This window comes from Schistocerca serialis, chromosome 8 (genome assembly GCF_023864345.2).
Source record: "Schistocerca serialis cubense isolate TAMUIC-IGC-003099 chromosome 8, iqSchSeri2.2, whole genome shotgun sequence".
Lineage (NCBI taxonomy): Eukaryota > Metazoa > Arthropoda > Insecta > Orthoptera > Acrididae > Schistocerca > Schistocerca serialis.
The window spans coordinates 604,763,290-604,776,521 of NC_064645.1; the positions used below are offsets into that span (position 1 = coordinate 604,763,290).

At 37.9% G+C, this 13,232-nt stretch overlaps 1 protein-coding gene across 4 annotated transcripts in view; it reads left to right on the forward strand.

Moving 5' to 3' along the window:
* LOC126416212 (anoctamin-1-like) overlaps positions 1 to 13,232 on the forward strand; it is a 253,460-nt gene that overhangs the window by 197,659 nt on the left and 42,569 nt on the right. For all 4 annotated transcript variants that reach the window (XM_050083803.1, XM_050083804.1, XM_050083805.1 and 1 more), the window contains one exon: positions 2,516 to 2,676. In XM_050083803.1, coding sequence (XP_049939760.1) covers positions 2,516 to 2,676 — 161 coding nt within the window. The remainder of the gene's footprint in view (positions 1 to 2,515; positions 2,677 to 13,232) is intronic.

Below are 13,232 nucleotides of genomic sequence, written 5' to 3' on the forward strand. Positions count from 1 at the left end.
ATTGAAGTCTTTATTCAAAAGAAATCATCAGAGAACTGAGCACAACTGTTCCACTGTTTCATGAGCTGGAGAACTCCGTGTTCCCAGAAATGCTGTGGTTGTGACAGGAGCCAGTCCTCCATTGTGTCAAACACATGGAAGCTGCAAGTTGATATGTCCAGGCTGTTGGGGGGGGGGGGGGGGGGGATGCTCAAGCTGCTTCCACTTGAATTTGACCATTACACTGTGTGTGAGCTTGGGGACATGTGGACATGCATTACTGTGGTGTAGAATTACTCCCTTCATTGACAGCCCAAGTCATTTGCTCTTGATAGACTTTCGTAGATTACAGAGTATGTCTCAGTACATGTTCATGTTGTGGGTTTTTCTTTGATGGAATTCAATACGTATTGATTGTACCTTGGGTGTTCAGAAAGATGGTGAGCATCATATTGCCTGGTGAGGGTACAACTTTGAATTTTTTAATGCAAGGTGATGACACTACATTTGTGTCACTAGATGTCTCGCTATTTTATCCCAAAGCAGCATGTGCTAATTTCAATTGGTTTGTTTATTACGATGTTTTGTACCTTTTCATTTAAACATTCCTTATATTATGAAATATCTCTAACACAGTGGTCTCCTTCATGTCAACCAACATCGAGTCTGATGACATTAATAAACCAAAAATCAATGTGTGCTATCCTCACATGTCCTCTTGAAGCAATAGGTTAAGGAAGTTGGGTGGATGCAGTATTGATTGACATCTGAAAAGCATTTGACTCAGTACCACAGCAAGATTTATTAACCATAGTACAATCATATGGAATAACAAACAGAATATGTGACTGGATTGGTGATTTCTTGGTAGGGTGGGCACAGTGTCTCCTGAAGAAAAACACTAAATGCATTTCCTTTCATTTTTATGACTTTGTCCAGCTGGAGTATATTGTTTTGCATTTTCAACTGTAACTATTTGTTCAACAGCTGTGGCTTTTGGATGAATTTACCCAATAAAAGGCTTAGTGAGTACTGGTACGGGATTGATATTGCTTTGTCTAGACAGGATGCATCTGGCTATGAGGCATGGAAGTAACATCTTACTGGAAGCATTCAGAAGCAAATAATGACATGTAAGGTGTGATTTAATGAGAGATGATGCCTCAGTCATTTCCATGGGTGAAGGTTTTTCTCCCATGAGTGATTTTCACCTCTGATCATTTACATGTTCTGCACAACTTTTCATCAGGGGCTTATCATACTGCTCAAATAATAAGATCTTTGCATTTGTGCAAGGAGCATTCTCAGCAATGTGCTTGATGTCGTCTTCAAAGGCCACAGTCCAAATTGTCACTTGCTCCTCCTACTGATAACATGATCATCTTTTCCAAAATCCTTCCTAAAAGAGCTAAGTCACAAGTGGCAGCACTGGGCCAGCACTTGGTTTAAAAATACTGTTTACCAGATAATCATTTCACAAAACCTATGTAGTAGTTTCATCATTGGTGTTCTTGGTCTTCTTAAAATTTGTTTCCTTACACTTAACAAGTACCTTATACTGTGTACCGTCAATCTACTTCTGAAGTTCTGTTGCTTTGTGAAAGCTTTTGTTCACTATGTCCAAAGTGTTGAAGCTATTGGGGCTGCCAGGCTGAAGGTATCAGAATGGCAGCATCTACCATATGTTTTCACAATTTTGGAAGGCTACATCATTTTAGCACTAAATATTGATGCAAGCACAACAACAAATCTGACAGTCTTCAATTGGTGTGGTGTGGCTGCTATTGTGGCACAGTACTTTTGACAGACACTTCGTGCCTTGGAAGTTCTCATGTTTCTGTTAACTCAGTCCTATGGAGTAGAAATATATTTCTTAAAAAAAAGTAGTACAGCCCACATTGTATTCTTTGTAAAGAATAATTATTAATTTTAATTTTAATATAGGTGGATCACTTTGGGTGTTTTTACAAGCTGAAGTAAGTCAACTGCTGTAATATTGTTCATGCACATCAGTTTATGCTGTTGTTATTTTACAGTTTTTTTTTTTTTTTTAATAGCTAATCCGTTCACCATGAACCAATTTGGGCAGTTACTTTACCTCTTTCTTTGATTCTGACATCTGATTTTCTTATGGCTAAATGCATGATGCACTTTTGATAGTACATTTAAAGGATACATGTCCTCTTACTGTGCTATAATGTAAAGGAATATGAACACTCCATTGTAGCCAGTTCCTACTACTTCAGTCACACACATTGAAGTACTTTTTAAACCATACTTGTTACAATTCTTCCAATGAAGATATTCTCTATGCTCAGTGTTGATGTTGTCTTGCAAATTCATACTACTACTACTACTGCTTCTACTTCTATTACATTTACCAGTTTTCAGACATTGATGTGAGTAATAATAACAAAGTATTCTGAATTTCTTACAGTTACGCGTTTGTAAACATTAATATATCATGTGCATTAGTATTTAGTTCATTGTTACCAAAGTTTGTACTGGTGATATAATAGCATGTCTCTAATTACAGTCAAGACATTTGCAATGAAAGCTTAAACATTACAATGTGTCCACTATGTGACAGAACATGTGAATATTGGAACCTAGCAGAGACGTGTACATATGCTCGCATCACATACTTATTTGACAATCCATTTACTGTGTTCTTCGCAATATTTATGTCCTTTTGGGGTAAGTAATAACTTGAATTTTCTTTTTCTCATTCTGTCAAATTATTTCAATATTTTTACAGTTATTTGACATAATGGCAAATATTTGAATTGTTTGTTCAATGTTACAGCAAAGTCTTTTGTGCCAGATCATCAATATCTGCTTACCACCTGCCAAAATGGCAACAATCTTGTACCTTATGTGAATTTAGACATTCTTGGCAAATTTCAATGAGGAAGTCTTCTCAGGCTATAGCTGCTGGTAAACTTTTCGGGATGTGAGATCGTGGTCCAATGACCTCACATCCTAAAAGGTTTATCAGCAGCTATGTCATCCAGTTGTTAAAGCCTTCATTCTATTGTCTTCTCAGGTAATCAGCCTAGTTTAGTCATTATTCTGCGGCAGCATTTCAACAAGTTTCAGAAACTTGTTGAAACATTGCCACAGAATGACGCCTTGACTCGGCTGATAATCCAAGAAGATTTCAGCATCAATCTTGTACCTGTTCCTTGACTTACCCTCTGTTGCAGCATTTTCTCACTTATTTAATCATTTTTCCATTCATCTTGAGAAAGAATTTAAAAATTCAGTGATTACTTTGATAGGACAAGGAATTCCGTGTTATGCAAGACACCTTTTCAGTATTGTCTTACCCAGACATGACTTTTTTTGCTATCTTCAGTGGCTTATTTTTTATTTTTGTACTGACATGTTGTTATTGGATAATTATGTTGGTAGCTAATGTGTTACACAATCTAAAACTTCTCATGGCTCTGATGATGTAGTGTTTTCTCGTATGTTGTTGGTGAGGTGAATAGGCTGATTTCGTGACCTATGGTCGCTTGACAATGCACTGTCTCAGATTTTTCAATGCGTGGGTATAGTTTTCACTGCCATTACATGTTACAACAACATGTTCATTTACATAGCAAACGCAGACATAAGAAGAAGAACTGCAACATTACATGATGATTACTTTTAGCTTTAGAAATGAATTTAGTAGCAGCAGAGTCAGATACCGAAAGAGCCATGAAAAGCTAGCTTTTGGGCCAATAGATTCCTTCTTCATGCGTAGGAGAGAAAATTATTAAAGATGGTGGCTTATGAGGGATTACTGTAGTGTATCATTGAGAACTCAAGTGCAGGGGAATGTCAGCAGCATTGTGGAAGGCTTTCAAGCATTGAAATGTCATTACTGGTCTATCAGCAGGTAATGTACAGTGGTGTGTAACTGATTAAAAGGAAAGCAGACATCATCACAATGAAAACTGGTGTTTAGTTAATCAAAGAATTGGTATAATTTGTTCATGAGAAAAAGAGAGACTATTTAAATAAATGTAGGGTGTTGATCAAAACTCCAAACCATTGGAATACCCATTTTGTTCATATACATGTTTATTATGTACCAGCAGCTCACACTTTATTGAAAGAGCAATCCAAAAACATTGTAGAGAAATTATAGCAATGCACCAGCTAGTGGCTGATAAGGTTTGCAGTGTGGAACACAGCTTTTTGATTTAGTGTATGTGTAGAAAATTATCAGTCAACAAAATTTCCATTTCTGTAGATCACAGCTGGGCTGGCATGGGTGACTGTATTGAGAATCCACATAGTAGTCTAAATGAGAAGTCCAGGTGCAAGTGCCACACAGTGGCTGCAAAAAAAGTGGTAAGAACGGTGGATGACGTCCCTTTTGGAGCAGGAGTGCAACTGGAAGATGGCAGTGAATATAGTCACCATACGTGTGTACTGAATATTTGGCACCCATGCATGAGGGAGCAGACTGTCTTGTCCAACCTGCATGACAGCTAGACAGGCGAGCATCCGGAATTCCTCTCTGGTTGTGGAAATCTTGAAATAGCTTGCACACTAACTGACCTTTCAGTCATGTTTCTCAAAAATCTCTTTGTCCTTCGTTTTCTTCCTCCAAGTCTGATTGTTGATTACAATGAGCTTTAAGTGATTTTTAAATAATTATATGTAACATCATTGGAGTAGGTAATTGTATGTCTCCACTACGGTTCCAGGTAGGCAACTGTATATACATAATCCAATCATATCGTGGCGTAGACTGCTGACATTGGCTGGGCTGCTGACATAGAATTTTACATGACTGAATACTAAACACAATTGACTGCGTGAACATTAATCAATGGCTGATATGGCAATGACTGATATGGCATGACTGTGGGTTTGTGCACAATGCCTATTTTAAAGGCATGTGTAGGACACCTATCACAAAATGGTAAAATGGTAGTTTTTAACTTTTAAATGGTAATATTAAAGACAAAAAGTAGGTAATACATATACCCATAAGGCTGAGAAGTTATTATGATTAACAGTTGGCTAAATTCCTTAAATTTGTAGAAATGATGGTTTTGTTTTATGAGGGGGATCTTTGTACATGCATTGGGATTTACAAAGCATGTCAAGATTTCTTTTAGAAACCCAAATCTTTTTAAGTGGATTATTTCATAAACTAAGATGTTATTGTAGGAAGTTTCTGTAATCAGCCAAATTAAGGCCACACTAGTGTTACAGGGAATTTTTGAAAGATTTACATTTTAAGACTAAAAAATTCTGGAATTCTAATGAGTACAGTAATTCTAAATGTGGTGCTACAGAAGAATGCTGAAGATTAGATGGGTAGATCACATAACTAATCAGGAGGTATTGAATAGAATTGGGGAGAAGAGGGGTTTGTGGCACAACTTGACAAGAAGAAGGGACCGCTTGGTAGGACATGTTCTGAGGCATCAAGGGATCACAAATTTAGCATTGGAGGGCAGTGTGGAGGTTAAAAATCGCAGAGGGAGACCAGGAGTTGAATACAATAAGCAGATTCAGAAGGATGTAGGTTGCAGTAAGTACTGGGAGATGAAGAAGCTTGCACAGGATAGAGTAGCATGGAGAGCTGCATCAAACCAGTCTCAGGACTGAAGACCACAACAACAGTAATTCTGAGTAAAGAAAACTTTTAAGTTACACAGATTTCAGAAGACAAGTTGTTCTTTAGGAAGATGAAAGGTTCGCAGCAAAAGGGGAAAATTTTTACTGGCATGGTATTCACAAAGTGCCCAAAAGGTGAGCAAAATGTATAACAAATGATGGAGCATATTTTGAATAAAGCACTATTTATAATTCTTCTGAATTTAACATGTTTTTTAGACAAAAATCGGCATTTCATATTTATGCACCTGGTAAAAGAGAGAAGAATTAATTTAGGAATGGTCTTATAGCAAGTTAAGCTATTATGCCTTGGCACATTTCAGGCTGTGATGTAAACTGAGGACCATTATTGATTAACTTGTCTGTGACATGCCTTCAATAGAAAAATTTTAGGCATTGACTTATTAATCTGTCTACAGTACATTGGAATTACAAAGGGAAATTTATAGTTCTTTTCCCGAAACTGCATAGAACAGCTAGTTTGGAAGCCCACTGATGACAGAAATAGATCAGATGTAATGGCAACAAATAGACCAGACCTCTTTCAGGATGTACATATTGAAGTTTGTGTAAGTGACCATGAGATACTTGCAGCAGCAATAACTACCAAAGTACAAAAGGCAGCTAAGTCAAGTAAGAAGATTTGAACGTTCAGTAAATGACGTAAAGAGGAAGAAATGTCATATTTCGAGAATGAACTCAAAACATTTAGCCTTGGGCAGAAGCATTTGCAGAAACTATGGTTCTAGTTCAGAATAATACTTGACAGACTGGATAGATACGTTGTTTGTTATTTTGGAAGGAAGATAAGAGCTTAACATCCCATCAACAATGATGTCATTAGAGATAAAGCAGAAGCTCGGACTAGGGGGAGTGGGGAGGAAATTGGCTGCGCTCTTTCAAAGGAACCATCCCAGTTTAGGGAAATCACAGAAAATCTAAATCTGGATGGCTGGACAGGGATTTGAAACACCATGCTTCAAAATATGAGTCCAGTGTGCAAACCAATGCACACTTCACTTGGTGTGTTGTTGTACTGGTTTTTGATACAGCTCTTCACATTAAACTAACCTGCACCAGCCTGTTCATCACTGCGTATCTGTGGCAAACTACATCCAGTTGAACCCACTTACGGTAGTCAAGATCTAGCAGGGTAGTTCATGAAAGGGGAATGTTCATTGCAATCGACAAAAATACTGTATTTAGTGACAAAACAAATCTTTTAAAAACTGTAGTAAAAATTGAGATAATTAACTATAAAATTTGATTTTTTTTCTAAGCATGAAGTTGAAAATGTAACAGCTCATTCATTTTTCATAAATTAAATAAAATTTTGGAGTTTCACACACCTGTAAGTATGGTATGTCTGCTGTGCAAAATTCATCGAAGAATCTCTCTTACTTATGAAGAAAAGTGTACCTATAGCAATAAATGCAGCCATTAGTGAGTGAAAAAATGATGAAATTTCACATGTAAAAAAAATTTATTTTGTTATGTTTTTGAAATTTCACTGCTGTGAGTGTGAATCCTGAGTACAGAGTTTCAGGGAGAGCATAAGGGAACAATTCACAAGAATGGGGGAAAGAAATACAGTAGAAGAAGATGGGTAGCTCTGAGAGATGAAGTAGTGAAGGCAGCAGAGGATCAAGTAGGTAAAAAGACGAGGGCTAGTAGAAATCCTTGGGTAACAGAAGAAATATTGAATTTAATTGATGAAAGGAGAAAATATAACAATGCAGTAAATAAAGCAGGCAAAAAGGAATACAAACGTCTCAAAAATGAGATCGACAGGAAGTGCAAAATGGCTAAGCAGGGATGGCTAGAGGACAAATGTAAGGATGTAGAGGCTTATCTCACTAGGGGTAAGATAGATACTGCCTACAGGAAAATTAAAGAGACCTTTGGAGAAAAGAGAACCACTTGTATGTATGTAAAGAGCTCAGATGGAAACCCAGTTCTAAACAAAGAATGGAAAGAAGAAAGCTGGAAGGAGTATATAGAGGGTCTATACAAGGGTGATGTACTTGAGGACAATATTATGGAAATGGAAGAGGATGTAGATGAAGATGGAATGGGAGATATGATACTGCGTGAAGAGTTTGACAGAGCACTGAAAGACCTGAGTCGCAACAAAGCTCCGGGAGTAGACAACATTCCATTAGAACTACTGCCAGCCTTGGGAGAGCCAGTCCTGACAAAACTCTACCATCTGGTGAGCAAGATGTATGAGACAGGCGAAATACCCTCAGACTTCAAGAAGAATATAATAATTCCAATGCCAAAGAAAGCAGGTGTTGACAGTCACGGCTACAAAATACTGACACGAATTCTTTACAGACAAATGGAAAAACTAGTAGAAGCCGACCTCGGGGAAGATCAGCATTTGTAGACTTAGAGAAAGCTTTTGACAATGTTGTCTGGAATACTCTCTTTCAAATTCTGAAGGTGGCAGGGGTAAAATACAGGGAGCGAAAAGCTGTTTACAGTTTGTACAGAAATCAAATGGCAGTTATAAGAGTCGAGGGACATGAAAGGGAAGCGGTGGTTGGGAAGGGAGTGAGACAGGGTTGTAGCCTATCCCCGATGTTATTCAATCTGTATATTGAGCAAGCAGTAAAGGAAACAAAAGAAAAATTTGGAGTAGGTATTAAAATCCATGGAGAAGAAATAAAAACTTTAAGGTTTGCCAATGACATTGTAATTCTGTCAGAGACAGCAAAGGACTTGGAAGAGCAGTTGAACGGAATGGATAGTGTCTTGAAAGGAGGGTATAAGATGAACATCAACAAAAGCAAAATGAGGATAATGGAATGTAGTCGAATTAAGTCAGGTGATGCTGAGGGAATTAGATTAGGAAATTAGACACTTAAAGTAGTAAAGGAGTTTTGCTATTTGGGGAGCAAAATAACTGATGATGGTCGAAGTAGAGAGGGTATAAAATGTAGACTGGCAATGGCAAGGAAAGCATTTCTGAAGAAGAGAAATTTGTTAACATCGAGTATAGGTTTAAGTGTCAGGAAGTCGTTTCTGAAAGTATTTGTATGGAGTGTAGCCATGTATGGAAGTGAAACATGGTCGATAAATAGTTTAGACAAGGAGAGAAAAGAAGCTTTCAAAATGTGGTGCTACAGAAGAATGCTGTAGATTAAATGGGTAGATCACATAACTAATGAGGAAGTATTGAATAGGATTGGTGAGAAGAGGAGTTTGTGGCACATCTTGACAAGAAGAAGGGATCGGATGGTAGGACATGTTCTGAGGCATCAAGGGATCACCAGTTTAGTATTGGAGGGCAGTGTGGAGGGTGAAAATCGTAGAGGGAGACCAAGAGATGAATACACTAAGCAGATTCATAAGGATGTAGGTTGCAGTAGGTACTTGAAGATGAAGAAGCTTGCACAGGATAGAGTAGCATGCAGAGCTGCATCAAACCAGTCTCAGGACTGAAGACCACAACAACAACATGTTCAATATGCCTACTGTCATGGGTGATGATGTGGTGCAGACGAATAGCGAAATTTTGCTGGAACATCAATGACCTCCTGAATGGTTGTTTTCAGCCCAGCAATATGGTTTTGGGGTTATAAACATTGTCTTTAATATAGCCCCACAAAAAGGAGTCGCATGTGTTCAGATCCGTCAAGTATGGTGGCCAATCGAGGCCAATGCCAGTGGCTTCTGGGGACCCTGCAGCCAGAATGCAGTCCCCAAAGTAGTACACCAGACCATCAAACACCCTCCTGCTTCGATGGGGTCAAGCTCTGTCTTGCACGAACCACATCTTTTCGAAGTCAGGGTCCCTTTGGATAATGGGGATGAAATCGTCTTCCAAAACCTTCATGTAGCGTTCATTAGTTATTGTGCCATTGGGGAATATCACACCGATTATTCTGTGACTGGACATTGCACACCCCACAGTCATCCGTTGAGGGTAATGAGAATTCTCAAGTGCAAAATGCAGCTTCTCAGTGCCTCAAATGCGCCAATTTTGCTTATTGATGAACCCATCCAAATAAAAGTGGTCTTCATTGCTAAACCAAACCATACAGTGCATGCTGATTCCTATCATGCCACATGGCCAACCGTGCAGTTTAAACGTTCTAACACAAACACGTACTTTAAACTATTTCTGCACATTCAGTTCATGTAAGAATGAATTTTATGTGCAGCATTTATCTGGAAAATGGGAAAAGGATATTGGACAAAAATTTTCATTGAGAGTTCATCCCTTTATCTACCTTCATGGACAGTTAAGAATTTTCTTAGATCAAGGTCTGATACATTGGTGAACCAAATTAAAACCGTCAGTCTCCAGCCTAGAGTTATTTAAGTTTCGCTGTTTTTGCAAATAAAATTCGAATGAGGTGACTGTTATTGCAAGTAAAATCCGAATAGTGCACATAAAATGTTGCTATTAGCAGAGCATTAATTTCATCCCAATTAAAATCTTTTGCAAAAGTAATTAATCGATTTGTTAAGTCGCCTGGGCACCAGCTCCAGTTCTTGGTTCAAACCTTGCTTAATGTACTGTAACAGAGCTACAGTGAGACAGACGTTGAAAAGGCTATACAAATGGCTACTTGTCCAGGATAAACCAAAAACATTTTACCCATGTTCCTAGCTGAAATAGGTACTGAGCTTTTTTACATTGTGATTTATTTAAATACTTTCATATGTGCTACAAACTCCAAGATTAGTTAGCGTTCGGGACTTTCATTTGTCACTCTGCTTGCTTTGCTCTGCTCTCTCAATCGCATCATTTAAATAATTGTTACAAATCTATTTAGAATTATATGACAACTTTTTCATGCATTTTTCTGGTTCTTTGCTTGCAATTAGATTTCCAAGTTGTATTAAAACCATTGCATTCAGCTACGTCATTATTCTTTGGGATGCAATATCTCGTGTCATTTTGTTAATCATTCTGATTTTAATTTGTTTAAAAACTTATGCTTAATTCTACAAAAAAAATTCGCTAACTATTAAGTGAAGCACATGAATGCTAATTTGTTATTTGGGCCAAAAGGGAGCTGTATACAACTGACCCTTAAATATGGACAAGCTAAAATTACTGTAGATTGTGTGCTTGCCCAGTCACTGCATATTGCTGTTGGCTGGACACAATTGGTGTGCTGATTCGAATAATAGACCAGTGAGCTTGCAGTGCATTTTTGATGTCAAAATTGAAACTGACTGTGAAATTACCTGGATGTGAATAACAGACCTGAGTGAACTAAGTTAATTGTTGAATATTTTTACCACCCACTTGCAGCCACATTACTTATAAAATCATTCAAAGAAAGTCTACACTCAGCCCCCTATCGTGCAGTTTTATTTGGAGGTAACTAGCTAGTTGAGCATATACCAGCCATCTATGATTCACTGCAGGTGGTGTGGCAGTCTAGTAAAATTGTTCTGAACATGTTCTTTTTCTGAAACTGTCTTCAGCAGCTTATTAGACAACCCACATGCATTGGAAATATTGTAGGTCTTGTAGCTACAAACAGCCTGACCTTATTGACAGTGTCAGTATAGAGACAGGGATTGGTAATCATATCGTCTTCATAGCAGTCATTACTAAAGTTAATAAACCCATCAGGGAGTCAAGGAGAGCATTCATGTTGCAAAGAGCAGATGAGCAGTTGTTAGCATCACACTTGCACAGTGAATGGAAGCCACTTAGTTCCACTGGAGAAGTACACGCTGAAGAAGTGTATTAAAGATGGAAAAGACCCACTGTGCTTTAATAACAAGATTTTGGAAATGCTGAGGAAGCAGAGATTGTTGCAGTCGCAGTTCAGAAAGTAATGGTGAAATGCCAGTTTAGTTAGCAGAAATTCTTGCATCTGTAAAAAGATCAATGTCCAAACAATAAAACATTTTCCACCATCATATCTTAGTAAAAGATCTTGCTGAGAACTGGAGAAAATTCTGGCCCTACGTAACATCACTAAGTGGGTTGTAGGGTTCTGTCCAATCACTCATCAACCAGTCTGTTGTGGCAGTTGTAGACAGCAAAAGGAAAGCTGAAGTTTCAGATTTGGTGCTTAAGAAATCATTCACAATGGACGATTATAGACTCTGTCGTCTGACCATTGCTCTGACTCCCATATGGAGGCATCCCTGGCATAAAGGAGCAACTGAAATACTTGAAAGGAAATAAGGTGTAAGATCTGTATGGAATAGAAATTCGGTTTTACAGAAAGTACTCTGTGGTACTGGCCCCTTATTAGCTTGCATTTATCATGAACTTTCGCCCAGTGCAAAGTCCCAAGTGACTGAAAAAAGTGCAGGTAATTCCTGTATGCAAAAAGATAAAAGAAAAGACCTGCAAAATTACAGATCAATATCCTTAACACTGATTTTCTGCAGAATTCTTGAACAAATTCAGAGTTCAAATATAATAAATTTCCTTGAGACAGAAAAGCACAGCACGGATTTAGAAAGCATCGCTGAAGTAAAACTCATATGATATCCTGTGAACCATGGATGAAGAGCAATGGGCAGGTTCCATATTCTTACATTTCCAGAAAGCGTATGACATGGTGTTCTCTGCTGACTATCAGTGAAGGTACGAGCATATGGAATATGTTCCCAGATATGTGAGTGGCTTGAAGACTTCTTAAGTAATAGAACCCAGTATGTTATCTTCGACAGTGAGTGTTCACCAGACAAGTATTTTCAGGAGTGCATGACAGAAGTGTGATAGGACTGCCCTTGTTATCTATGTACATAAGCAATTTAATGGTTAGGATAGCTTTCTCCATATGTAGAAAAATCTGAGTTAAAGCAAGTAATTAGAAAAAATGGTCGTGAATTGCTTGATAAAGTAATGTCATGACAAGTAAATAACAAGGCATAACAATATGAAATGGAATGATCATATAAGGTCAGTTATAGGGAAGGTGAATGATTACTTCTGTTCATGGGGAGAATTCTATGAAAGTTTAGCGTGTTTATAAGGGAGTTTGCATGTAGAGCACTAGTGTGACCCACTCTTGAGTTCTCCTAGAGTGCTTTGGACCTCCCACCAGGTTGAATTCAATGCAGATATTAAAGTAATTTAGAGATGTGCCACTAGATACGTTACTGATGGATATGATTAACATGCAATTATTATGAAGATGCTTCATGAACTCAAATGGGAGTCCCTGGGCAGAAGACAACATTCTTTTTGTGAAATATTGAGCAAATTTAGAGAACTAGTATTTGCAGCTGACTGTACAACAGTTCTGCTGCCATCGAAGTTCATTTTGTGTAAGAACCACATTGGCAAGAGAAATTAGATTATACAGAGGTATATAGTCAGTCAGTTTTCCCTCGCTCCATTTGAGAGTGGAAGAGGAAAAGAAATGGTTCAATGTACCTACTGCCATGCTCCATATGCTGGCCTGCAGAGTACTTATGTAGATATAAATGTAGAAACACAATTAGTTATTAAAAGGGTGACATGTGGCACCTTCAGTGAATAATGTAACATAATAATATCGATAGATCCCTCACAAAACCCAAAGAAACTCTGGTGACATGTAATTGCTGCCAGTGGCACCTAATATGGTGCTCAGGCACTCAAGGTTGTTACTGTATCTCGAACTCAGAATCAGAAATGCTGAAATCCATTTTCAAAT